The following is a 27471-nucleotide window of genomic DNA, read 5'->3' as shown; positions in this document are numbered from 1 at the left end:
AGAAGCTTATGTTTCCCTTTCTATTAGATAGATACCTTCAAAAGTAGCAGAGAAAAAAAAATAGTAGATTTTTCATGGCTTAGAAGAGGTTTAGACTGAGTAAAAAGGAAGCAAGCAAGAGGTTTATATATACGAAGCAGGAAACCATTACAGAATACCCACGCATTATAGTAAAACTTCAGTAGAATGGCCTTATGCAAACTATCCCCTGCAGATGGCAGATTCAAGTGTCTTTCTGCTGATCGTACACAATGGTACAGACATTGAGTCATTTCATGTTTGGAATTTAAGAATATATATATTATTTGCCTGAATCCATCTCGAAGACTGTTACAGAATCCATGTCCACATAAGCAAAGATCTAGAGGAAAGCAATGATAATGACACAAGAAACAAGTAGATTATTGGACAAAATCTTTAAAAGGGGAGAATCCAGATAAGGAAAAATTAACTCTGTGTTCTTCAGGCAGGGAAAGGTGCAAGTTTAAAACTCAAGCCAGCAGAAGATTTTGTTAGGTTTGTGTTCCTCCACTACCTCATCTGTTTTGGGAGAATTTGGTAGTTGCATCTTCAGGTTCATTATCCAGGAAAACCAATAATTTTAGCCTATTAATGCTGAAATAAAAGTAATTCTTCAAAGGATATCTGCCCCTCTTTAGAAGCAGAATACTTATTCAAGAACCAATTCAATCATATTATGTAATCCTGTGTCCACCTCAAAGAGTTCTGGGAAAATGAATTTATACTGAAATAGCTTTCACTCCAGGTGAAGGCAAATTTGTTCTCTGTACACAAGAAACGTAAGGTTGCTTTCTTTGAAAAAACATTCTTACTAAGACAAAAGTAAGGCACCTCTCATCTGTTAACTTTGTGTTTCAAAAATGTCAGTTACATAATAATGAAAAAACAGCTTTTGACAACCACCTTTAGCTAAACCAAATAACCCTTAGATAAAATAAATAGCCCATGAATGGCTTAACCACAGGTGATCAAAGAATTATGTGTGTGAATGAGCAGAAGGAAAAAACATATTTCTAGTGGTCTATGAAGAGTTACCGTATAAATGTAATCACCACATGTGTATTTCCAAAAATTCTGAAGTATGTTTAAAATTGCACTCTGGATTTTTATCTGTTGTTTGTATCTTCTGGAGTCTGTGTGGATATATCGTTGAATTCCGCTTTCAAGGTTTTCTAAGCATGTATTAGAGTTAGAAATCTACCAATTTATCATAAAGTTACATTTTTAGAAGAGTCTGTTGTTTCCTGAGGTTTAAATAACCAGCATTCATGAGCTAGCAGGGGTTACTCTTCTATTGATGGTTCTTTCAAGTGCCATGAGCGCAGGCCCTGTGCAATCTAATACAGAGAACAGAAAATTAAGTTCCTGGGGTATCTGTGATTCCAGGATGCTCTCAAAGACAGGGCCAATCTCTATCATTACCTGTCTCTCACACCTGCCCTCTCAAGCTGTCTAGTTCAGATATCTTCTGCACCTCCCAATCCTTCCTGTCAGTCCCTTTCTCAGGTGAGAACCTTTACATTTTCCTGGGAGTAAATGCTCATATCTCAGCATAGGAGAGATACACGGATCCCAGTTGTTAAATGCCATTTCCTCCCTCCTTTAAAGGATCTTTCACAGTCCTGACAGTGGGAAGGAAGAAAATCACAAGTAAGGAAGACGTAAATCTCATGTCATTCTCTGAGCTGAGGACTTGTTTCCTTTGGGAGTCACTCCCTTTTCCATCTCCCTCCCTCTTTTCTTCTCCATTGGTTTCCCTTTGCTCGCTCATCTTCACAACTTACTCTGAAACATCTTTCCTGTCACCACATAGGACAGGAGACAACCTGAGACACATTTTTCATATCCTGGATCACACATTGGGAGAGTTTATTATTTTCTGTCTCTCTTGAATCGCTGTAATTATATCAGTAGACTGTAATTTTTGGACTCTGATGCCTAGAAATTCAGTTTTCCCCTAACTGAACTCATTGTGACATTTTTAGTTTAATGAACCTTATACTACTAGTTACTAAGAACAATTAAACAAAGAACAATTAAACACTTGATGGAAACAGGAGGATATTAGGCTGCATCTCTACAGAACACCCTGCACAAGGTGTTCAGCAGAGCAGACCAGCAAAGAAAATTGCTGAGAGCCATGCTTCCTTTTCAGCTTCCCATTTGCTTTGGGAAAAGGGGAAGTTATTATTTTTTCACTCTGTTTTAAAACCACTCAGTGTTCTCTGCACTCTCTCACTTCCTTTATTACTCATTCTATCCCTGGTCCAGTGATAATGATTGAACGGCTTCTGCTAACATCACCACAGCCAAGGACAGCATCAGATCAGGAAAGAAGAGGAAGCTTTGTAGGTCCCACCTGTGCAGGCTGCCTCCACCTAATGGAAAGGGACTCATTTTTCTATTCTGGTGATTGCTTTTGACATCTTTTGGTCTTCCACTAAGAGGCGTCTTCTCCACACTTAGCGCTCAAGCACCAGTTAGTGGCAAGGCTCTTGATTACTCTTTAAAAGATGAAAAATTTTCTGTCTCACCTTTTGTAGAGTGGGGTGGATCTGGTCCCTCCAAATACCTCTCCCATGCTGCTTGCCTCACCCTATCTCCCCAGTTTATGCTTCCTCTTTCTCAAGTTAACCACGCTCTTACCCAAGAACCTGTCTCTCATTTGTACTTGCTTGCTGTACAGTGGACAATTTCAGAGTACATAAAGTCTAAGCTGTTAGCACAAAGGTAGTAATTCAGAGAGAAGAAAAAGGTGTTGTTGTGTAACACCAGAAAGAAGCCTGGGTTAGCCACATTTTTCCTCTCTTTCTAGTTCTCCAGTCAGTGTCTCCTTCTCACTCATAAGTAATAGCAAGGCCTTACCATCTTATCAATAACATCCTTCCCACTCCTTCTTAACAAAATATACCCTTCTCTATTGCATAAATATATCCCTTTGACTTTGTTTAGTCTGTAAATTTCACAGGACAGAAATGTCTCTCCTTCCATCTTCTTTGCAAACAAAAATCACCAAACAACTGTTTTCCACTTCAGTGCGTATGATAAAGGGCACTGACCACATCTCACTTCCCAAGTTACTTCATCAAGTTGCTTATTCTGGGCAGAGATTTAGGCCTCCTGAATCCTAAAGATAAAATGCAAAAAACAACCTTAGGTATGACATTAGCTGGTAAAACATAGCATGTTGTAAGGACTGTAGGATTTTCTCCTTGAAAATATTTTTCCCTTAAATGCATTTATTTGTATTCTCTCAGATAGTCTCCAGACTGTGGAGATCAAAGGGAGCTGGAAATCCAGTGGAGATTTTAAGTGCATTGAAGGTAGCATGCTTCAAAGCCACATGCCTGAACATTTAAGTGCCATGGAAGAAATGAAGTAGCAGGTGGTAATACATGTAAACATGATTGTTCTAATCTTCATACTTTAGAGTTTGTCAAAGACTAACTCTGTGACACAATGTTTGATAAAAAGCAAAAAAAAAAGGATGCTGCATGCACACACGGGAGATGGTGAAACCTGAGGACACCAGTCAGCTTCGGGGTTTTTCTTTCAGCCATATTTCTGATCCGTAAAGCCATTTACAGCAATAAAGATGTGGATTTATCAGACTTAGATGGAACCTGGCAAATCTGATCATGGAGTGAGTTTTTCCTGGGAGATCTGAATACAGAAATTGTAGTTCTATATTTTACAAAACTGTTGCAAAGTTCAAGAGCTAGAGAGTATAAAATGTCATCCACTACAGACTGGTGGCATTTAGAGGACACAGTCTCAAGCTGTGCCAGGGGAAGTTTAGGCTTGAGGTGAGGAGAAAGTTCTTCACAGAGAGAGTTGTTAGCCATTGGAATGGGCTGCCCAGGGAGGTGGTGGAGTCACCGTCCCTGGAGGTGTTCAAGAGGGTATTGGATGTGGCACTTAGTGCCATGGTTTAGTAGTCATGAGGTCTTGGGTGACAGGTAGACTTGATGATATTTGAGGTCTTTTTCAACTTTATTGATTCTATGATTCTGTGATTTCATAAATGGTTGTGTATTGTGGATAGGATAGGATAGGATAGGATAGGATAGGATAGGATAGGATAGGATAGGATAGGATAGGATAGGATAGGATAGGAATGGAATGGATTAGAATAGAATAGAATAGAATAGAATAGAATAGAATAGAATAGAATAGAATAGAATAGAATAGAATAGAATAGAATAGAATAGCATTGGAAAAGACCTTCAAGATCATGGAGTCCAACCTACCATCCAACACTATCTTATCAACTAAACCATGGCACCAAGCTCCCATCCAGTCTCTTCTTAAACACCTCCAGTGATGGTGACTCCACCACCTCCCTGGGCAGCACATTCCAATGGCCACTCTTTCTGTGAAGAACTTCTTCCTAACATACAGCCTAAACTTCCCCTGGCACAGCTTGAGACTGTGTCCACTTGTTCTGTTGGTAGTTGCCTGGGCGAAGAGACCAACCCCACCTGGCTACAACTTCCCTTCAGGTAGTTCTAGACAGCAATAAGGTCTCCTCTGAGCCTCCTCTTTTCCAGGCTAAGCAACCCCAGCTCCCTCAGCCTCTCTTCACAGGGTTTGTGCTCCAAACCCCTCACCAGCTTTGTTGCCCATAGATATAACTTTCATGTTCATGTTCATGTCTTTCATGTTTCTCTCTTAGCAACTGAAGCACTGTTGAAGTATTTTCAGGGGGTTTCAAAGAGTCAAAGTGAGACAAAATTAGATTCTTTTTATTCTCATTACATAATGACAAGATTTGTCCACCAGATCTACCCCTTTCCTACCATGACTTTTGATGCATTTTTTCTGGTCAGTTCTAGCTGCAGACAGAATGTTTCATCACCTGAGGTCCTGGCATGTACACAAATAATTGACCTTTTATTTTTTCTCCTTTATGGTCCTGCAGAGCTTCTCAGGAAATGCCTTACTCTGTGCAAGTTATCATTGCACTGCCAAAGTCCGTGGTGTTGAGATACTTGTCCTCTAGAACATGAGATTGCTTATATTGATTTAGTTTCCTGATTTTCATCTTCACTTTTTAATATTATTCTGCTTCAAATGCATTGATTTAGTTCATGGCAGCCTCATCTACTATCATCAGAGGTGGTAATGAGGGCAAAGTAACTGGAGCTCTTGTAGGAACTACTACTGAAGGCAAGGGGTACTGGGGAGCAAATAAAAATAAAATGATCCTGTATGCTCCCAAAGAAGAATAATTCCTGCTGATTCAAGGCTCTTGCACATTAGAAAAACAATAATAAAAAAATTTCTATGGCTCCTGAGCTCATTCTCCCTGTGGATTAATGATCCATAAGGGACTTCTTGTACCAAGGAGGAGTAAATCACTCCTCCCACTTTTGGCAGGCAGGAATGTGACTGGGGAGATAAATGGTTTTGCATTTCTCTGAACTTTGCTGTTGCTCCTCAGTAAAAGATTTCCCCTTCTGGAATCCATTAAAATCTGTGAATCTCAGACAAATATTCTTCTTCCTCCTCCCACATTCTGTGTGAGATGCTTAATCTCTGCATCCTGCACTTGTGAGCTGGAAGCAGAGTACGAGCCAAGCCCCTCACTTGAGGTACCTTCTCTGATTTCCTTTGTTGTGATGGATGAAACCTTTCATTTCAACAGCATCTGACTTGTGTCAGAAGGTTCATAAATGACTGGAGTAACAATGGGGTGACAGAGACAGATTAAACTATTTAAAATGTGTCATTGCTAAATAAGTGAGGATCAGCTTTAAGCACAGGGGAAGAAAGCATGAGGAGGTACAATCACATGACACTGTTTTTAAGATAAAGTGCAGCCTGGTTTTTTACCCCCTGCTCCATTCCATGACTTGCATTTCCTTTAAGGAAAAGGTCATGCCTTTTCTCTGGGGCTGCTCTAAGCTTTCCCCAAGCAGGAAATGTGTCCTATGTCCTGTTTTCTCCAGAGGCTGGTGGTGGAGCAGATGAGAGCATGACTTCCACATTGCTGCTTCCCTTATGCTGTTTAAAAGTGACCTTAGTACTGAATCAATGGGTAAATCTCCTTCCCTTTCAAACGCGGTGTAGCCTAGCCCCAGGACCTTGAAGATTCTGGCAGCTGCTGAAGGTAGCCAAAGTAGGAAATACAAGCTACTCCCTTCAGAGGTCTGATCACCTACTTTTGTCATTGGGAGGGAGAGGAGCACATGCTCTGTAATTAAAAATTGTGTCTGTGAGACATTCCAGAGGACAAGGATGTATTTTCACAACTGAATGAGGAAAATAGGCTTGAAAATGGAACATCTAGCACATGCTGGTTTCCATCTAAGTGGCTCTGTTTAAAGCTCACATCTGAGAAAAGGCTCTCAAATCCTAAGAGATTAACCCTCCTCAATCATGCCCTGCTGCCTGCAGCACACAGCAAGGTCTAGGACTTGTAGGCAGCTAAGGGAATTCTGGAGGGGAGATATTGATAAATGTGGATGTCCAATTTTGCAATTGATTTTGTTTGCCACTATTTGGCACAATGATGTAACATCTTGCTCACTATAGGCATGAACATCCCTATCCCTAAAGGAGAGTACTTTTCCTTCACACTGAACATAATCCTGTGTGAGGGGTATGTAGCAAGAAATGTAAACCCAATTCATTGACAGGTGCAAAGCCATGGCATGCCAGCTGTGGCTGATGGCTGTATCACCTCCCAGGGAACACATACCTGTCTCTCCTATTCCCCAACCTAGCTAGGTTATTTCTAGTCCATCTTCTAGCTAGTGGGATTTGACATGGATTTTTCCTATCCATTGTTTCACTGCCATTGAACAATGTTGTGACATTACCAGAGCTGTCCATGTGTTTCCCTTGGCCCTCACATTTTCCTTTGTCTGTTAAGTTACACAAGTATGGAGAAAAGGTAAATTTCCCAGGAAATTTATGTCTTCCCAACTATTACAATATCCTTAACAAGTGATTGCCAATGGAGGTTTCATCCTGATAGTGCTGGGTGTTCTTGCCTTAAGAACAGGCCTTAAACACTTATTCAGCTTTGACATGAAAGGGCTGTAGAGAGCATGGAGCTGGTGGTTCATCTTGCCCATTAGAGCCAGTATCAGATGCCTAATGGAGAGTTAAAGCACAGGGCAAGCATCTAAGGCATGGAAAATTCTTGAGCCAGAGTGAGAACTTCAGTGTATAAAGGATTGCACTGGAGTATAAAAGCTTCTGTATTTACCAGTTTCACATATGAAATACTTAACCTCCTGCTCACATCCAGGCTCAGCACTTGGCAGGACTGAATCTTACCTCCCCCTCTTCTCTCTTCTTGAATGATCACTTTTAACTTGTAGTTGAAGGAATTCAGCCTTGGAAGCTCACCATTACTGAAGGCACAGCTCATGGCAGGGACCATTTCTTGCTCTGCCAGGAACTAGTGCCTCCAGGAGCCAGGAAGAAATGCATGTAGCCATGGCTTTATCCTCTAATAGCCAGCTGAGCAGCAGGACCTGAATCCAGCAGTGATAAAGGCTGTTGGCTGAAACTGTCCATGCTGCTGACGTGCCTAGCCCTTGTCTAGGAATGTAAACAGGACAGGGAAATTCTCTGCCTCTCCTTCCCTCCTTATTCAGGGAAGCTCCTGTTTATCAGGCAAAAAAACAGTTCAGTGGAAGGCTTTAAGGAAGTACAGGCTATGTACATGTCTTCTTTATAAAGCATGTGTGTATCCTAGTGAACATCTCTTGCTGACTGTCTTCTAAAGGGACTCCCAAGAGCAAGGAAGCTAGAAAAACAAGCTTTGGAGTTTCTCTGTGTGTGGCAGGGGCATGAGAAAAGGCTGCCATGTATTATGCAGTTAGCTTAGTGGATTTAGAAATATGGGTCTTGTGGAAGGTGAAATTAAGTTTGACAAACAGGCCCTGTAAAAGTGTGGGCTGTTTTGTCCACTATTCAGTTTCCTATCCCATCCAAGAAAAGCTAAAGAGAAATGGGCTTTACTCCTCTCTGATGTGTAACAGATACATACCTCTGTGCAAGCCTTTCCCTGACATGAAGTACAGCACAGCTCTCCCTGAAATAAACTGCAGTTCACACATATCTCGGGGAGGAACTTGGCTCTTGAACAAAGTTTAATGAGAGTCTGCTCTGGCTGAACTCTACTTATGACTTCATATTTTCCAGGGCTGTGCTAGTGTTCTTGGTTTATTTTTTTTCTTTTTCTTTTTCTTTCTTTTTTTTTTTTATTCTCTCTATAGTAAGAGGTGTTTCAGTGGGATAACTTGACCTTACAATACTGTTCCAAAGCAGACTTCTCTGGAGGCAATGGTAAATAGTTTGGGTATTTTATGAAAAGGATTTGAGACATTTACAGGCTCTCTCAAAATTACTCAAGAAGGTAGATTTTTACAGCCTGTTAAGCAGCATCAGCTGGTGAATTAATCTGGGAAGCTGGAGAAGGGAGAATGGACAAAAACTATATATGATGACCTTGACTATGAATCCTTGGTTCTGGATGTTTGGAGTATTCATAAAAAATAGAGGTTTTTAAAACTTTCACTTTTGCCCCAAATGACTAGTTGGAATGTGTGGGAATGAAGCTGCCACCAGCTTCAAAGGCAGAAGAAGCAGTTTAACAGAAAGTGCTTTTGCTTTTGCAAATTCACTCTTGTATGTATACCACTTGGATTTCACTTTGTGTTTGGAACAGTGCGCTTATTTGATACAAGTCTAAATGGGATAGCAATGACTGCTGCTGCTCAGTTGCAGTGTTATTGCCTCTGATTCTGCTGTAGAAGAGCAACAGCCCTCCAGGCAGGGAGAGAAGTACAGAATAACAGCTCTGCCCTAAGATCTCTATTTTGACAGCTGAGACAGGGTTCTTACTTCTTAACCCATTCAAATGTATTCTTACAAAGGGGATGCCAAGCCCAACTTTTTCTATGGCCTTCTAGACTTACTGTATTTCAAAGGAGTCACTTAGCTGTGAAAATTGGAGTTTTCTGTTCTGTTTAGAGCAATCCAGCAAGGAAATCACCAGCTGTATCCAGATATTTTTCTTGTTATGCTTCTCTTTCCAAGGACTTGTTTTTTTTTCTGAGTATAGATTTATAATGTATTTCATCCACCCAAAACATCATTCCAGCCATTTGCCCTCTGTCTACATCTAGCAAGCCCCTCCTTGTTAAAAGATCAATGGATGATTAGACCACATAGTGACTTGGATCAGTTTGCCTTTAAGTAAATAGTCCCCACCTCTTTACTTTTAGCGGTCTGTTTTTCCACTGGATCAGCTGGAAAGGAAAAGGGTTAGGAACAAGCATGTCATTTTCATTTGGAATGTAGCAGCCAGCTCAAATCACAACAATCCACACTCAGCTTTCCTTCATGTATATTTAGACTAGACTAGACTAGACTAGACTAGAATAGAATAGAATAGACCAGACCAGGTTGGAGGAGACCTTCGAGATCATCTAGGAAAGGAGCAGCCCAAAGGCTTTACAGTATGTCAAAAATACATTGATCAGAAAAGTGCCATGACAACTATTTGTTGCTATTGAAATGTACCAGACCATATGTCTTTGCTTAATGGCACACATTAATCCTTCAATGAGATTGCTAGGGCGGTCCAAGCCAAATCTCTCTTTAAAGGATTAAAATATATTCTGAACATAAAAATGTTGTATTCTGACCATACATGGAGCTGAAAAGAATCAGCAATGTCCCTTTGGTTTTTTGCTTTGCCATTTAAACCACTAAAGGCATCATCTTGTAAGCTTTGAAATGATCACAAAAACATGGCATTTTTTAAACTAGTGAACAAATTATGAGTATTATCCAAGTACCCCCAGCTACTTCAGTTTCCAGTCCAGTTTCCTAATTAAGTGAGTCTTATGTGTTCCTGCTATCTGTCTGCTTAATCATCTGTTCTTCCATCTGTCAATTACCATCAAGAACTTTGGGATCCATTGACCAGTTCCAGCCAGATTTGAAAGGGAAGCAAAAGTCCCAGAAATTATTATTGTTATTTCTCAAGTTGTATGAAAGTCAACGTTTTTCTACAGAAATTATTCAAGTGTAGAGTAACCCAAAAAGCACTCCTTATTAGGAGACTAAACTAAATTGATTGCTTTCCTAATTAGAAATGTAAGTATCATCAAATTTTGTGACAATAAGTTTGCTTCCAAAAACACAACTGACTGCAACTTAATAGACAAATGCAGTGAACAGTGTTACTTAAGCACCTGTAGGACAAAGTCATGTTGAAAGCTCTGCAAAAAAAGTCTCTGACTGCCTTATAGAAGGGCAAATCACTCAGCACAGGCTTTGGAAAAGGACATTTAAGCAATGCTAACAGTAATGGTTAGGATTAATTTTCCCTAATTATAAACTCCAGAATGCTAGTCTTGTAATCTAAGCTATTCTTCTAGGTTTGATGTTTGCTTGATGGGAAGAAAAATTCCCACCCTATTCCCCTGGACTCATCACACCTCTGTTGGAGCTGAATGGATGTCCTTGCAAGAAGACATTTCAGAATAGATTAGACTAGACTAGATTAGACTAGACAAGACAATGAATAGAATAGAATAGAATAGAATAGAATAGAATAGAATAGAATAGAATAGAATAGAATAGAATAGAATAGAATAGAATAGAATAGAATAGAATAGAATAGAATAGAATAGAATAGAATAGTTCCAGCTGGAAGGTAGCTAGGCCAACTATCAGCTAATGTCCTCTCTGAAACACCTGTGAAAATAATTTAGATAACAAACTCCCTTCCAGTAGTCAAATATCTTGCCAGGCTGGTTATTAGCTCTCCATCTACACAGTACTTACCATTCATGTTTCATTAGAAGAGAGGAACATTAATAATGATTTGTTAATTAATTTCACAACAATATAAGACCCACATTGAAAAAAAACACTTCAGTTATGGATTCAACAAATGCTATTTCATGCTCAGCTTTGTTAATGTAGTCAGTATACTAAATATACAATTTGTCAACTAATACTGGACAACTGTCTAAAAATAATAGACAAACAACACATCTTTTTTCTTTATTTTTTCTTTTACTTTTTCTTTTTCTTTCTGCTTTTTTTTTAACAATTATTGCACAATCTCTCTAGAATTGCTCAGATGAATGGTGGGTGGTAAAATATTTTGGTAAGATTGCTCAGCTCAATTCAGGCAGCTTGGACTGATACTTAAATTCTTTTCAGATAATGAAACAGATTTTGTATTTCTAAATTGAGCAGGTATGCAAAAGAAATCTGCATATTCATTGCAGAAACCTTGGAAAACAAGAAATGTTTTTGCCCTGAGCTATTATTTGCCTTGCAAGTTTCTAAGGCATTTCAATATGTTTTATTTTCTTTGTTTAATATGCTCAATATTTAAAGCATTTGGAAGATTATTTCCACTACAGATATCTCCCTTAATAATATTAACCTCATCAGTGCTCCAGGAAACATCTCTGTGTCCCTGAAGAGCGTATGCTAAACATCCTGACATTTCCACTTGCAATGCTTAGTAGACGATGCCTTAGGCAAGCTCTGGTGTATGAGCTGGATATAGCTGAATACAATTCATATCAATAAGGTAGGGGATGGAGCACAGAAAGCTCCTGTTTCCAAAAACTGTCACTTGTTAACAACTTTGCCACAAAATATTGGTAATATTGAAATGAGATATAAAGGAAGAAATCTGCCCATGTTGGGAAAATTATTTTACTTCTCTAAACATAATAGCTGGTACTACATCCTTTGACTGGTCAGGAGAGTATCTTTGTGCATAACTACAGACTTTCTCCAGGTTCCAGGTAATTTCTAGATGACATCACCTGTCATTTGGTCATATGACCTGTGATTTAAGCACAAGGCCAAGATTTTTCATCTCAAAATGAGAAACAGACATTTGTCACCCGCAATGAACTAATGGTCATATTTCTTTCCTTGCATGACAGCATTGATTAAAACAGGTTTTCTGTCAGCAACAGAACCAGTGAAACACTCTTGCATTTGGATTTATGTCTCTGCCCCTTAAATCACACTCCCAACATACACTTGCTCCCTCCCACAGCAGCTCCCCATGAGTGGGGGAAGCACCTTGCTGTAGCTTCTCTGGACCTATGTGCATGATGACTGGAAAGCACTTGGTGGCTAGAGAACTGCCTTCTGCTAAACAGAGCCTAAAATTCCTGAGTCCTTGGCACATTTCCTTCACTGCGGGACTACTCTTGTCCCTCTTTTATATCTCCAGCCAACAGTTTTCATTAAAATGGAGGCAAAGTGCTTGTGTTTGCCTGCTCTTCCTTTAAAAACAGTTGAAGCTGAATAATGGATTCCAAACTTTCAAAGGTTACAAGGATAGTCAGGCACACAGCAGGAACAGAGAAAAATCAATGGAAAAATGCTACCAAGTATATTCCAGTGGAAATATTTCACATGCTAACAAACAATTCAGTCTGTCTTAGTTAGGCAGACAAATTTGAACTAGTGTTTGTCTTGAACAGTGTTATATCCATAAAAAAGTGTATGTTTCAAATGTAAACTAAGACCTGATCTTAAAAAGTTATAAGGGTCATAAAATCAAGCACAGCAATATCAAGAAACACAGACATCACCTTATCCTCTCATGACACAGTCAAAAAGCCTGAGGGTCAGGACTGAGGCTGGCAGAGCTGTTAGGTACAAATTAAAAGCACATCTTTGTAAATGATTACAAGCAGTTTAACAGTCAAATTGTCTTACTGCATCACATAACCATTTACGTAAGAGGTTGGGAAGGAATTATCATATTGTCCAAGACCTCTTAGCCTCTGACTTTCCACTGAAGGGTTCTGGCTCGAATTTTTATGCTTGTGCTTCTAACACACAAAGTTTAGGTCAAGGGGGTGTGCTTCTTTCATGCACTGTTTCTCAAGAATTACAACTATCTGTTACAGGTTGTCAGATGGGCTTTCATTATGTCCACAGTCAGTTGCTTTGACTACCTGCAGTCGTTTGCAACATTTGCAATGGTTAATCAGTTAAGCCAGTGACTCCTTTCCATCTGGCATTGATCTCAATGAGTGAAGAAATGGCTGGTTTGTTCCCATTTTGATTCATGAAAAAAATTACTAGAGCTTGAAATTGTTGACTTTGGACTAAAGTCAAGCAGAAATTATTTGACAGATTCACTGGATATTTAGTGTTTCATTCAAAACATTCCCAGTTTAAAAACCCTTAAAAGGAGTATTCTGTTTTGATGAAGCAGGGGCAGGGGGTTAGAAAAAACATCCTGATCATGGGCTATACCTTATAGACTTTTTCATACCTCATATATCACTCCTCCTTTAATGAAGCAATACCAGGTCAATTTATATTCTACAGCAAGATGTTGCAGGTTCAGAATGTGAGCCAACTTTGACAGTTGGACAGTAAGGAACATTCCTCAGTGATAGGACTATAAGCATGCAGCAGACAAAACAGGGTACAACTTGCAAGTTGCCACATGCAGCAGTTTTTGAATAAGTTTAGACTTTCTTCGAGGCCTACTCGTTTCATGCACCCTTCATATGATAAGATGACAATGTTGGCTCTTCAAATATCAAGCAGCTTTCCCATAGGAGCATTTTAATTTTGTAGATGTTTTTAGTCTGCATTATTTAGCTTACATTTGGAGTACAGTCCATTTACTTACCCAAAAGATTATGTGGTTGTTTTATGTTACCATTATTGTCCCTACAATAATTTAGTATATAAATGGAAGCCAGATAATTCTGTCTCTATTCCACATTGACAGATGAGAAAATGTTTCTTAATTTTGAAAGAACAGCTTTGATGTGTTTCATTATCTAATGGGAGATGGTGATGGCTTTTTTTCAGCAGAATATTTCAAATTGATGGTTTCAGGCTGATGACATTTTGGAATAAGAGATGCCAGTTCTGGCAGGGCACTGCATGCTTACTGGCAAATATTAAAATAGGCAATGACTTCTTTCTTCCCTTCCTCCTTTCCTTTCCTTTCCTTTCCTTTCCTTTCCTTCCTTTCCTTTCCTTTCCTTTCCTTTCCTTTCCTTTCCTTTCCTTTCCTTTCCTTTCCTTTCCTTTTCCTTTCCTTTCCTTTCCTTTCCTTTCCTTTCCTTTCCTTTCCTTTCCTTTCCTTTCCTTTCCTTTCCTTTCCTTTCCTTTCCTTTCCTTTCCTTTTCCTTTCCTTTCCTTTCCTTTCCTTTCCTTTCCTTTCCTTTCCTTTCCTTTCCTTTCCTTTCCTTTCCTTTCCTTTCCTTTCCTTTCCTTTCCTTTCCTTTCCTTTCCTTTTCCTTTCCTTTCCTTTCCTTTCCTTTCCTTTCCTTCCTTACTTTCCTTTTTTTGCTTTCTTTTTAATCCAGAATGGCCTCAGTGCAGTGTGTCTGATATCATAACACAGACCCAAGAGTGGATTGAGCAATTAACATATTTTTCACATGAAGTTTTAAGAAGTTGATTCAATTCATTTTTACACATGCAGCTGCAGTGAAGCAGTTCTAACTATAACTTGTAAATTAAATTGGTGTGCTAAGGTTAATAGATTAATGATTTTCTCATGAATGCAATGTGTTGGCAAGGCACAAACATAAACCAAAGGGCAAGGAGGACATACCACAGTTGCATAAACAATGGAGGTGTTAAGACTTCATTTGTTCCCCTATACTAAATGTGTGGTAAGGAAAATCTTGCCTTAGTGGTGATAATAGGGACATATTAAGACCTGCTTTTAGAGTCAAGAAGAAAAATTACTGCAGAAGAACACACAAGGAACAAAAAGAGCCCTTGAGAAAGGAATAGTTATAGTAAATACATTTTTATACACACAATATTAAAAAACACAATGTTGCAAATGCTTCCTTTTAGACTTTCTGTTTCCCTCAATACTTTCAGAAGTAAATGTTTTACTGAACCAAATCAAATACCTTACTATTATATTCAGTGGAAACAATTAGATGAGGAATGAGTGAGTGCTTTTGAAACCTCACTTAAATTCTCTACATAAAAATGCAACCTTCTTTTACATTTACAGCTATTTAAAAAAAAAAAAATAATGCAAAACTACTATGGTTTGTTGGACTTGGTTAGTTGATGCAAAAAACAAAGAGACTGAGCATGTTTCATTAGTCTCCACTTACGTTTAATGTAGTAGTAGTCTCATATCTTTTATTTTCTGAAAGAACAAACAAAACAGAGGCAAAATCCTTCCCTTCTTTGAATTCCATTGACATCTCTCCTGATTCCTGAACTGGGTGTTGTTATGTTTTAACATCTCCCTTGTTTACTGGATGTGCACAGATAGCACTAATATTTAAGCAAAACCCTTAAAACGTTTAATAGTTGACTTCTAAAGAAACATTTCCTCCTACAGACTTCTTGCACACCACTTAATCCTGCAACATCATAATCAATATTTGGGGTGGTTCTGCAAAGCACATCCATGGAAATGCCATGTAAAGGTTGGGTTGCTCCTCACCTGGAAAAGTCCCAGAAGCAGCAATGTTTTTCATAAGGTGATCAGGTGAGCTGACTGAAGATTGAATTTTACAGTACATTTCCTAGTCTGCACATCTAGGAAAGCTCTAAGAAGGAAATGATTGCCCTAAGGACCCAACTCATTATTGACAGGGACTGAATGATTTTCAAGCATTTCTTATGCAATGAACAGGCACATCAAGAGGGGAAATGGGTTGATCAAGAAGCAGACAAGGCTTTGTCTGAGATTGTAACCTTAAGCAGGCAGCAATGAAGCATCATGATAAGACATGGCTAAGGCTGCTAAGAATAAAAAGCATAAGCTTGTGGGTAGGAAAATCCTGAAACACAGGAGCAGTGCTGCCTGACTGGTCAAGAGTCACTTTGAAAACTGTGTTGTAAAAGCCCCTTATTTCACACAGTTACCTGCATTCTCATTCAGCCTTACTCACCACTTCAAAAAGGCACGTATCACCCACAGCTGCAAGGAAATCATTACAATGTGAGCTGTATTCTCAGCTTTTATTTCTATATTCAACAGTACTTAGCAGTAAGCACTTGTCCAGGTTTAGTTTGGAGCTTTATCTTTGGAAATGAGAGAGACACGGAAGTTTGGGGTAAGGCCTTATGCTATCCCAACTGTCCTTGTGTATTACACAGCAGAGATTTGGTGGTTCCTGTGCATTCATATCAAATATCCTATATGGGGATCCCTCTGAAGGTGCAATTATTCTTTGATGTATAAATACATAACAATCAAACATGTAGATACCTACACTGATAACTACAGTGCTGAGTAGAAAACCAGTAAGGGTGAAAGCAGCGGATTTTTTTCTGGAAAGTCCTTGTGGAGGTGAACATAATGCCTGAAAAATTAGAAAGCTTGAACCCCTCTGCAAGTTTATCTCATGTGTCACTGACAGTATCCGTAGAAGCACATTAAGGCAAGTATCTAAAATCTGTATTTCTATGCTGAAACATAGAGAGACAGAAGTTTGGAAACAAATATGTCCCCATCACCATGTAAGTTGAAAGGCTGGTCAGTTTGGATGTCTTAACATGGTTATGCTTCTAAAGCAGATCACTGGTAAGTTTTGCATCTTTATCAGTAGTCTCATGATACATTGTGTTTTCTTTAAAGACCTGTTTCCCAATGTCACAAAGACATGCCAATTATAACCTCAGTTTTCACATACAAAGCACATTTTGTCCTGGATATTTTAGAGAAGGGCTGGAAAGTGACACCTAAATGAAGCTCACATATGAAAGAAAGGGTGAATAAAGTAAATTTTGGATTATTTTAAACCTAGCGCCATAATTTTTGAGCAGAAAGTGACTTACAGCTTTTAGTGGTTTGGATTTGTATTATAAAGAAAAAATTGTATCATGAACACCAGGAGAAGTGCGTAGGAAAACAAGGAATGTGCTGAACATCAAACAAACATTTTTGCTGCTGGACCCACCTCTTTGAAATAAGTTCACCTTAGCCAAAACAAAATCAGATCTGCTTAAACAAATAAACAGAAAAAAATAATTAAAGTTTTATTGGAAAAAAAAAAATTTACACCTGAAATAAATAGTTTAACAAATTTACTGACAAATTTAGTAGGAAAAACTCACTATTGCCTGCATAAAAGTTAGCTGTACTGACTTCTCACCTTTGGAACACAAAACCAAAGTTCTGTTTGCAATATTTAAGTCAAGAATATTCCTGGGGCTTTCAGAGTCTGTCACCTCCTCAGTATTATTTGACTGATGAGAATGAGACAGGTAGCAATTGTGGTTCTATTGCAAAATTCCTTATCTGTAAGTTTCTGGGTAGAACTGGGAATTGATGAATTTCAGGTCATGGCACAAAGACATTTCTTTCCTTTCATTTGGGCTTCTAGAAACATATGTTCCAACAACAGACAATTTGATTTGTATGTTCTATTCTTGATTGAGACAACTCATTCTGATGGCCAGAGCCTTTATGAAAAACAAGTTTCCCCACAATCTCTGGAATTCTGTGTGTCATGGTAACCAATGGCACTAAATAACAACACTGTCTAAACACTTTTGCTACCAGAGTATAGCTATGGACAAGCGCCAGTGTAACAGTAAGAGGAAGTTTTTCAAGGGCAATTTAGCAGCAGATAACACAAAAGAGATCCTTAAAACAAAGGAAAACAACCAAATCAGGTGCAATAGCAGTTACTGAAACACAGACCTCAGAGTGTTCTGCTTGTGAAGAACATAATAAAGAACGTTTACAGCCACTGCTCAGCTGAAAATTCCTCCAGTATGTTGGATATCTTTGCTGCCTCAGAAAGTGAGGATTCAGACCTACAGTAATGCAATGTAGGTCTCTCATAGACTGAGCCAAAGTTTAGAAAGGCTATGCTGAGGTTACTGGCCAAGCATGGATTCCTGTCAGTATAGTGCCTGTTGTCAAACCCTGCTCTGGGAAGGCAGTTTCGTTTCATGAGCCCATGCCTTGCATTTTCCTCATTCATATTTCATGAAGGATGATACTGCTTGAATCTTGCATGACACCGATACCTTCCCTCCTTGCCAGCAATATTGTGATATTGCTATAAATCACATATCTATTTTGGGACAAAGTGAAATTTCAGATACTGTGGGATGAGGATAGAGGGTCCCTCTCCCTCCTCTATCATTGTTGCTCCAAAACTATTCTGGGGAGCAAACCTGGAAAATTTCTGGTCCTTGGTTGTATCTGCAGTGTCTTGGAACTTCAGATGATGGAACCAAAGGCCATCTGGGAGGACAGTAAGGTCAAAAGTCAACACACAAAGCAGAAGTTATATATTCATGCTTGCAGTAAAATGGGAATTGTGGTGAGTGAAAATGCATCATTATCTTAGCTGGTTCCTGAATGGCACAGCCTCATCAGGTTAACAGATCAGTGCTGGCTACACAATAGCTCAAGATGGATCCAGTATTCTTATGAAAACTTAGAAAATAGAGTATGGAAATGAAACTTTTCTGCAAAGTGATGGTACTGTAATCCATTATCAAAAAGCACTGTGGTGGCAAGCACTAGAGATAAGGCACCTGCTTGTTATCTTAATCTGAGAGGCACCTGGGAATGACAGGAAAGAGCAGAGAGTTGCTTGCATACCTTTTTATAATTAAACAGATAATGATTTGATCTGGAATTAATGTTTGGAAGCAAGCTGTGTGGCTAGGGAAGTACTTTAGAATTCACACCTTCAAGTATTTGATTGCTATGGAGGAGCCTGCTTCTTCAGCATGCAGCTTATATTTGGTGTATAAAGAAATACAGAACAGTTTGACCTTGAAGCAATTAATCTCTTCTGAGGCACATGGGTTTTGAACGGACATAGATATAATTAGAGTTTTTAAATTACACAAGGTGTGCTCAATCTCTCCATCCGTATATAGCTGTCAGAAAATGTGGGAGGCATCTCTCAGGGTGAGGAAGGTACTCCTACTTTCCAGAAAAATCATCTCCCCTGTTTGGGAAGGGGGAGATCCTTTGAGCCTCAACTTTCTTCAGTTTGATGCAATTTGATATCAGAGGTTAGACACAAGTAAGAAGAAAGCTGCTTACAGTGTTTTATCCTCACATAATATTTCATAAATTTAGCATAAGCAGAGATCATTATGAGCCATAGTGGCACTGTTGAACTTATAAAAGGACTTGGAATTACTGTTTTTACCTTTTCAAAAATACTTTTCTACCCATTGTATTTACCAAAGGGAAATTAAAACAAACAAACAAAAAAACCCACACAACCAAAACCCACAAACACAAATCCCAAATCCTCACATAAAGATATTTGCCTTGTTTGGAAACCAATACAATTTGGAACTGTATAGATAGTATGGTTATAAACAAAGAGAGAAGTGTCCTGTCATAAACCTAGCATGGAAAGAACTCAACAGTTCATCTCCTTCTCAGACATCCACATAATTCAGGACTAAAGAAGCTAGTAGTGTGATACAAGCAGAAATCAAGAACAGAATTTTACCCTGATCAGCTAAGGGGAAGCTAGTGAAGAAAAGCATGTGCATATGAACTAATTTTCCCTTAATGTCTGTATCAAACAGTAAGGAGAGAAAAATCCTCACTCTGTTTTAGGATTTTTTTCCTTTCTCCTTTAAAACACTGGCTATTCATTAATTGGTTTTGGATATTCTTATTAAGTGCTATATCAAAATATAGTTCAGATTCTAAATGCTTCTTCAGGAGGTTACAATTTTTCATAGCAATTTCTTCACAGTCAGGTAGTTCTCTTTTGCATTTACATTGTGAAGTTATCTGGGTTTATAAATTATAACCCAGCAAAATATGTAATTTGGTTTATGAGTACCAAATTCAGACTTAGTCTAAGTGGGGATTGTGTTTTATGCCACACACATAATAGGCTTGCCTTGAATTCAAATACAAGTTTAAAAGAAACAAATGCTAAGATTAAGTGCAGGATATTACAGATAAATAAATACTAATATAAATCAATAGATCTAGATCCAGACCATAAAATGGAGCTGAAATCAGGAAAATAAATAGGCAGTAACATTTTTATTCCTCAAAACTACCTTTCTGAGAGTAATCACAGTATCTAAATGCTCTTAATTTAATCATTCACTAGAGGATGTTACAGGTAAGTGCTCATAATAAACAGTAGGTGTTTCCCCGAGGGCCATGTTAGTTTGCATAATGTGCTAGTTATTTATTTTCCAGTATTATGGTGACAGCAAACTGTTACAGTACAGCTAAGTCTAATGAGGAGTTTCATAAATGTCTTTCCCTAGCAAGAGATCTTGTTTAAGTTTTGAATTTCAGAGGTTAAAATAATAACAGCATCAACAGTATGGTCACTGCTGTTACATATGATCCAATTCCTTCTTCTTTAATTAACTTCTTTTTGTTCTAATCTATTTATAGATGGAGACATTGAGAGCCCCACAGCTGAAGCAGATGTGGCTGTTATTGGAGGTATGTTAGCAGACTGTACAAAGCAGCACCATCAAAATTAAAACAGCGGGCTGGTTGATTTCTTGCATTTTGCAAAACCCCTACTTTGCTGACAAGACAACAGGAGCAACACAATTAGAGTTAATTAGGCTAGTGGGAAATCTGCTCCCAGAGGGACTATTGGCAAGATAACGAGATGAGGTAATGAGCATAAATCATATAGTGAGCAGTACCACCCTAATCCATCCCTCATTTTAGAGCATAATACCTGGCAGTCCAGTAGCAAAGCTAGTATCTCATATTCTTCATTATTCACTGGGCCAAAACTGTCATTTAATACATAAATGTTGTAGTACCTTTGATTTGAGCCATGCTAGCTCATACCAGCTGACCTTTTACTTTTACAGAGTATACCATAGTGCATTTCCTGGTGTTGCGTTAAAGCTCTCTCATGCATTCAAACTAAATACACTTGTCAGAATAAATGAGCAAAGCTATGTTCATGGAGAGAACCTGTCTTTTTATTTTTATTGTGTTTGCTCATTTCCATGCTAACACACTAATTTCAGTCATTCACAAGGGGGTGCACCAATCATTAGTGCAAACTGGTGAGGTTCTGCTATATTTCCCTCAGGTCCCATCTTGCGTAACTTTAATTTCAGCTTTCTATGAGCAACTAGCAGGTAAATTGATTTGTACTTAGTCCCTTAGGCTTATTAATATTGTGCTACATCCAAAGCCTATTAGACCCTCTTGTGTCAAGGGATACCAGTGAGGTCCTAAAAATTGATGAAGCCTCCACTGCAACTATGATATTATTATAAACCTAAAGTTCCCTTTAAGGGCAATTTTATTTCTGCCAGCAGTAACTTTACTTTCCAGGCCAGGTACCATAAAATCTGTGGCATAACACTGCAGACATATTTTTTAATGACAGAGTTATCATTTTTATTTACCCTGCTAATATTCTGTCCATTCCCAATAAAATATCCCTAATCACTTTAGTGATGCTGAGAAATCTAGAGCTTTGGAGATATTCACTCCTCCCATATATCTTGGACACAGGAGACAGAAGAGAGATACTGTCTACATAACCTTCAATGTCTCTGCAGAATAGTAGACATTTCCAGCCAGCAATTAATCTGATCTAGAAATTCAGTTCTAGAAGAGCAATCACACACTTCCCCACTGCACCCACCCTCCAATGACAGTTGAGGAAGCCCAATGAGGCAAACTCTGATGGGGCCTCCTGAACTGTAGAAGACTACAATGAGTCACATGAATTCCTGCCTACTGCCTCCTCAGAGCAGCTTCATGCTCCACATATGTGATTTTCCTTGGAATGTCCTGCTCTGGTGCATTTTGTCACGAATTTCTCTAATGCTTGGTTTACTCCTGGAGTCATGTGAATAAACAATCAGCTTGGTACAGAATCGCAGGTAAAACATTTATAAGCACATCTCATTTCTATGTAGAAAGTTTGTTTCATTTTTAAAATAAAAATCATACAAGTTGAATAAACTTCAAAATACTTAATTTATTCTCAGAAGTCTTAAGTGAACAATTTGATCTGGGAAGAAAAGGGTACAGCTTTTAATTTTTCAACAATGGATTTGTCAGGGGTGCCTCTCTTGTATGGACTTCTCACAGTGGAAATGGAGAAGAAAAGAAAAAAGAAAAAAAGGGTTTTTTGAAGCAAGGGCTCACATTTTTCTCTGTGCAACTTGAATTTACTTTCCTTCACCAGCAGTGCTACCAATTCATCATGCCTGTGCAAGTCCTCCCATTCCTATGTGCACGTAGGTTACCTATTGAAATTTTTGTCCAGTCAACCAATTGCTAGTAATTAGCCTTAATCCAGGAGACAGGAAAGATATAGCCAGAATCCCTTTCACATCCCAAGTGTCACTTCCACATTCATTACAACCAGACTTTCTTAATTAGAGCACAGCATGAAATGGTTACTTGCAAACACATAGCAGTAGTGCAGTCACATGGCTCTTGCTATTTGTTGAATGTCTTCTAAGAAATCCTGAGTGCCCTGTACTTGTTCTGAAACTGAGTACGCTTGTGGAGGCTTGCCTGCTAACTCCCCTGGATATTTGTTACCGGAAGGATGAAAGAAGGCTATTGGTTTTCCTTCACATTCTCTTATTTCTCTTTATTTTGTAGTGAACTTTCAGCTCCAACAATTTCAGTCAAATCAAGATATTGATTTGAATGAAAACTAGTGAGAATATGACCTACATTCCTGCACTTTCTTCTGTTTGTTTGGTTAGGTTTTGTTGGGTTTGGTTTTGTTGTTTGTTGTTGTTGGGGTTTTTTGTTGTTGGGGCTTATTTTTTTCAGTGTCAGACTGCTCCGATTCTGGCCAGTGCAACATGGAACATTTTATAATACATGGGTTTTTCCCTATCAAGTAACTTAGGTTGTGATGTCTGGCTGTGAGATACTGCTCATGTTTTATTACTGGCAATATATTTAATGGGTTTCTTTCCTCTAGGTGTGATTGCTGCAGTGGTCTTTGTCCTCATTTGCTTGCTGGTGGTGATGGTCCGGTACATGTACAGGCATAAGGGCACCTACCACACCAATGAGGCAAAAGGAACTGAGTTTGCTGAAAGCGCAGATGCTGCTTTGAAAAATGACCCTGCTCTCCAGGAAGCAGTGGATGAGAGCAAAAAGGAATATTTCATTTGAGAAGCAAGGATTTCCATGGAGACTTTACCAAGGGAGTGAATCAGAAGTGCTACATCATCAGAAGTGCTAAGCAATGGATAATATGAGGATACAGGCGAGCATCCCAATTGAAAAATATCTCTACGTTTTTGTTGGTTTTTTTTTTTTGTCACTGGCTTGTTCCATTTCCTCTGCCAGTGAAGAACTAAATGCCAGATACTTGCCTGTTGATTTTATTAGCAACACAGCTGGTCACAGTTGAAATCAATATCAGATAAGAAGAAACAAAATCTCAGTATGAGTGATATACCAAAACTAGATAAAGACAGCAAATGTCAGGCCTTGACATTTGGTGAAAATAGCAGATGTCAGTGGAAAGCATCCTCTTAGAGTTAATGATGCATCCTATGCTGATATGATACAGACCTAACTGAAATTGAATTTCAAATGGTCACAGAACAAACATTAAACTAGATAAAGCTGATACTGCTGGAGCAAAAATAGCTTTGTAGCCCAGATATCCCCCCCCACCCCCACTCCTTTTAAATGTGCAATTCTATTGCACAAGGGAGTTAGTTTTGTTTGTTTGGGGATTTAGATTGGGTTTGGGTTTTTAAATTTTATATATATATATAAAAATTAAAGACATTTCAAGAAAACAAAATTGTTGGAAAACACAGGAAATGTAAGAATGAGGATGAACTTTTAACTTGATCTGCATGGCAGCTTGAGAAGTGCAAAATGTTGGAATTTACAATGTAGTATATAATAGTCCGTAGACTTGACTTACAAATATGATTCCAATTAGTTGCTGGATTCCCTGCCCACATGCATAAATAGATATTGAAAGGTAAAGCATATTGGTTTGAGCAGGCCTTAGAAACAATGGAGCTCAGCTAGACTTTTTTTCATGTAAGATTTTTACCTGACTATTTATTTATTTATTTTGCATTGGAAAATTCTTTGGCGTGCCTGTCAGCAGGATTTTGAATTTTTGCAGGGAGAGAATTCTGTTCCGGTGTAGATACTGATAGATTGTATACAAATGCAGTTATAAAGCTGACACTATAAAGAAGCTTGATCATCTGTATCCCACCAGCTTTCATTGATGTCTCCTTCTGTAAGGCCTCTGTATCCCTTACATTTTGCTAGAGAATTACACCGATTACTGATGCTTTATAATAAATAAATGAATAGAGTAGTCATGGTGGATCACATGAAAAGATCTTATTCCTCACCGAGGAATAGATGGCAATGAGTTTCTTTACCCCAGTAAGTGTGCTTTCTAATTGAAGCCCACTATTACCCCCAGAAACAGGATAATTGTTTTCTGCACCTGCTCATCTCCAGCTCCAATGGTGCCCTGAACTACTGAAAATAGAGAAGAAATACACAATAACAAATAAAACAGTGATGAACTCTGCACAGCTAAGCATGTTTTTTCCTGTGCTTCAGTCATATATGTGTGTATATATGTATAAAGTCACTCTGCTTTCAAAACAGTATCTGATCCTTTTTGCTCACTCCTTGGCACCAAAGCTTGGTAAACTCCTGAACTCCATTATTGACATTTGCCACAAAAATGCTGTAAGAGAAGACAGATTTGAGCAAGAAAAGACTATCAGGACTCAAGTGAAGAAATGGAATATTTTTGTCTTGGAATCACAATCTCAGTCTTTTCTTAGTATCTGAAGGAGACAGACTCTGCGTTATTCTTAGAATCCTCATACTTTCAATTTCGAGACTTAAATCTCTGTGTGTTTGAATTTTAACCAAAGAATATCAGAATCATACCAAATTTATTAAAGGCTTAAGATATTTTTTGTAACATGCCATTGCACAAACACATTGTATCCGGTGGCTAATACAATATAAAATGCAGAAAAACCAGTGCTAGCAGAGCAAGTATTTTGAGGCTCTGTCCAGCCTGATCTAGTGTGGGGTGTCCCTGCCCATGGCAGGGGGGTTGGAACTAGATGATCCTTGTGGTCCCTTCCAACCCTGAATGAAACTATGAAACTATGAAACTATGATACCTGCTTTGGTATCTGATTCTTTCCTTCTGAAATACATTACTAGTTCAATCTTCTGTTATTAATTTTGAAAAAGGAATCTCGTTTTATTTCACAAGGACAAGCATGGGAGAAATTCACTAATCCTAGCTGTAGGGCTAAGTTTGTAAAGCTAAAGACTCCTGACCCTCCAATTCAATAAAATGTAAATACTTCCTTTGAGGAGAGTGCAAATGTGGTGACTTGAGCTTTGCTGTATCTCCCACACAAGGCATGGGAGCCCCAAAAAAATTTTATCCAGTGCAAGCAGGTTGTACAGAAGGCTACCAGCCTTTTGTCCTCTTTCATATACTCAGAACAAAGTAATGTTCATATGGCTTTTAAAGAAAATTGACTTTAGAGGGTGGTGTGAGGAATGTGGAGAATAAATTTCTGCCTTCCTCTCCAGACATTAAATTCTATTTTTTGCAACTCAAGCCTGCTGATTATCATTAGACAACTATGTCATACCTGATACACAAGAGAACTTGTATTAGAGCCTGTTTTGGGGGAGTAGGGGCCTGAGGTGTTTTTTTAATTATGAAGTGGACTGAGACACAGCAGCTGTCTGCACTGGAACTACAAAGGCCAGGCTTTCTGATGGTACAACATGAGTTCAGTTGAGCTCAGCCAATTCTTAGCAGTTCAGTCAACATCAGACTTTGTGTGATTGCTTCCCGTAAAACTGAACTGAATGCAAGTACTGGTCTTTGATTATATCCCCTCTTAGTAGCTTAATTAAATCTATTTTTCCCATTTTCCCTATTCAATTAGGCTGTCAAACAGCCCAAGTGTACAGCAACAGCTTCCCTGTCAGTAATGAGACACTTTGAATATTTGCAGAGCAATGACTCTGGCAAGAGCTATGCTTTCAGTTAGTTTATTTTTTACAGCGTCCTTTTGGATTCCAGGGCTTTGTGCACTTAGAAATGACTCAAACACACTCAACAGAGAGAAGAGATGGTTTGCAGAGATTTTCTGCTTATTTGCGTTTGTTTTTTTCAGAACAAATTTTGCTTTGCAATTAAGAAATCTCATGACATCAAATGACTGGCAGACTCTAATGGCCTCATCCAGCTATTTTTCACTCATACAATAACTCTACTGTCTTGAGTAATTCAATTTAGTTGTAAAACAAGTGCATTACAAGCTTTGTGTAACTTCTAGGACTAATTACAAAGCATCCTTCTGAAAGAAACAAGCAGTGCTAAACAAGCATTATTTACAATGCCAAGACATCTCAGTTGGCATCCATAGCTTTTCACCATTGATGATTAAATGATTTTTTTACAATTTGCTTCCTGAAGATGAGAACTAAGGAAATAGTTTCTTTCCCCCCCTCATATACTTTTTTCCCAAACTCCTACACTGCAATGGCCTGTTCTCAAGTACCTCATTTCCCCAACCATGGCTGCCATTTTCACTTACAGTTCCCCAGGCTCCCATTGAATCCATGCAGCCTTCCCCATGGGAAAGGATTGGCCATTTACTTATGTATTTATTTACCTCTTTTTGTCAGTTAAGATACTCTGTCCCTCTCTGCCAGTTAAGAACCAAAAAGTGTTAGCTTCAGATTGCCAATCCTGCGTCAAATTTGATTAAACCTGACCGACCTGATGGAGTCTTGCTTGCAAAGTGATTACATGTGCCACATTTTCATAGAAAACAGGCCTAAAAATAGTACTGTAAGCTCTATAGTTAGCTAAACTTAGTGCTATAAATCTCCAGTGTTTACTAAATGAGGGAGAAGTGTGATGATCCCTCAAACAAATCATTATTGTCTTGATGCCTTAGTGCCCTGTGAAAGTTTGTTGAGTCCCATTCTGCAGAGAAAGCCACAGGTCCATATCTAGAACACCAAAGTCTTTTTTCAATGATGTACAAGAAAGATGTGCATCAAAATTACCATTATTTGCTGCAGCTGAAAAAGAGAAGATAAATCTGATCTTGTAGGAACACAAGAGATTTTCTTAAACATAAATGGAAGTAACAACAGTTAAACACACTATTTCTGATTACGTGGGTGAACTTTTAGACTGGGTCCATGGAGTTTTCAAATCTTTTTCACTTGAAAAAAACCCAACAAACACACACGCACCAAAAAAAAAAAACAAAACCACCACCCCAAACAAATAAAACCCACAAAAGTGATTGTTTGCAAAGGGAAATTAATCTCCTTTTAAGCTATCTTTTTTTCTCAAGCTTTGAAACCATTCTGGACAGATTTAATGTTCTACCATTCTGCCTTAACATCCAGAACTTAATTTCTTCTAATTTTTGAGTATATCTGTACAGTCCTCCTCCACACAAAAATGA

General features: G+C 38.5%; 1 protein-coding gene across 1 annotated transcript in view; it reads left to right on the top strand.

Moving 5' to 3' along the window:
* The window catches only part of GYPC (glycophorin C (Gerbich blood group)), a 31296-nt gene extending 6767 nt beyond the window's left edge, over positions 1 to 24529 (top strand). Inside the window, exons 2-3 of the mRNA XM_068138942.1 lie at positions 20396 to 20446; positions 22929 to 24529. Coding sequence (XP_067995043.1) covers positions 20396 to 20446; positions 22929 to 23125 — 248 coding nt within the window. The 3' untranslated portion in view covers positions 23126 to 24529. The remainder of the gene's footprint in view (positions 1 to 20395; positions 20447 to 22928) is intronic.
* The last annotated feature ends 2942 nt before the right edge of the window (positions 24530 to 27471 follow it).

The sequence above is a fragment of the Melanerpes formicivorus genome, unplaced genomic scaffold, assembly GCF_026170545.1.
Source record: "Melanerpes formicivorus ecotype bairdi unplaced genomic scaffold, bMelFor1.0.p_v2 SCAF_5, whole genome shotgun sequence".
Classification (NCBI taxonomy): domain Eukaryota; kingdom Metazoa; phylum Chordata; class Aves; order Piciformes; family Picidae; genus Melanerpes; species Melanerpes formicivorus.
The sequence above is the reverse complement of the archived record's forward strand: the minus strand, read 5'-3'. Positions and strand labels throughout refer to the sequence as shown.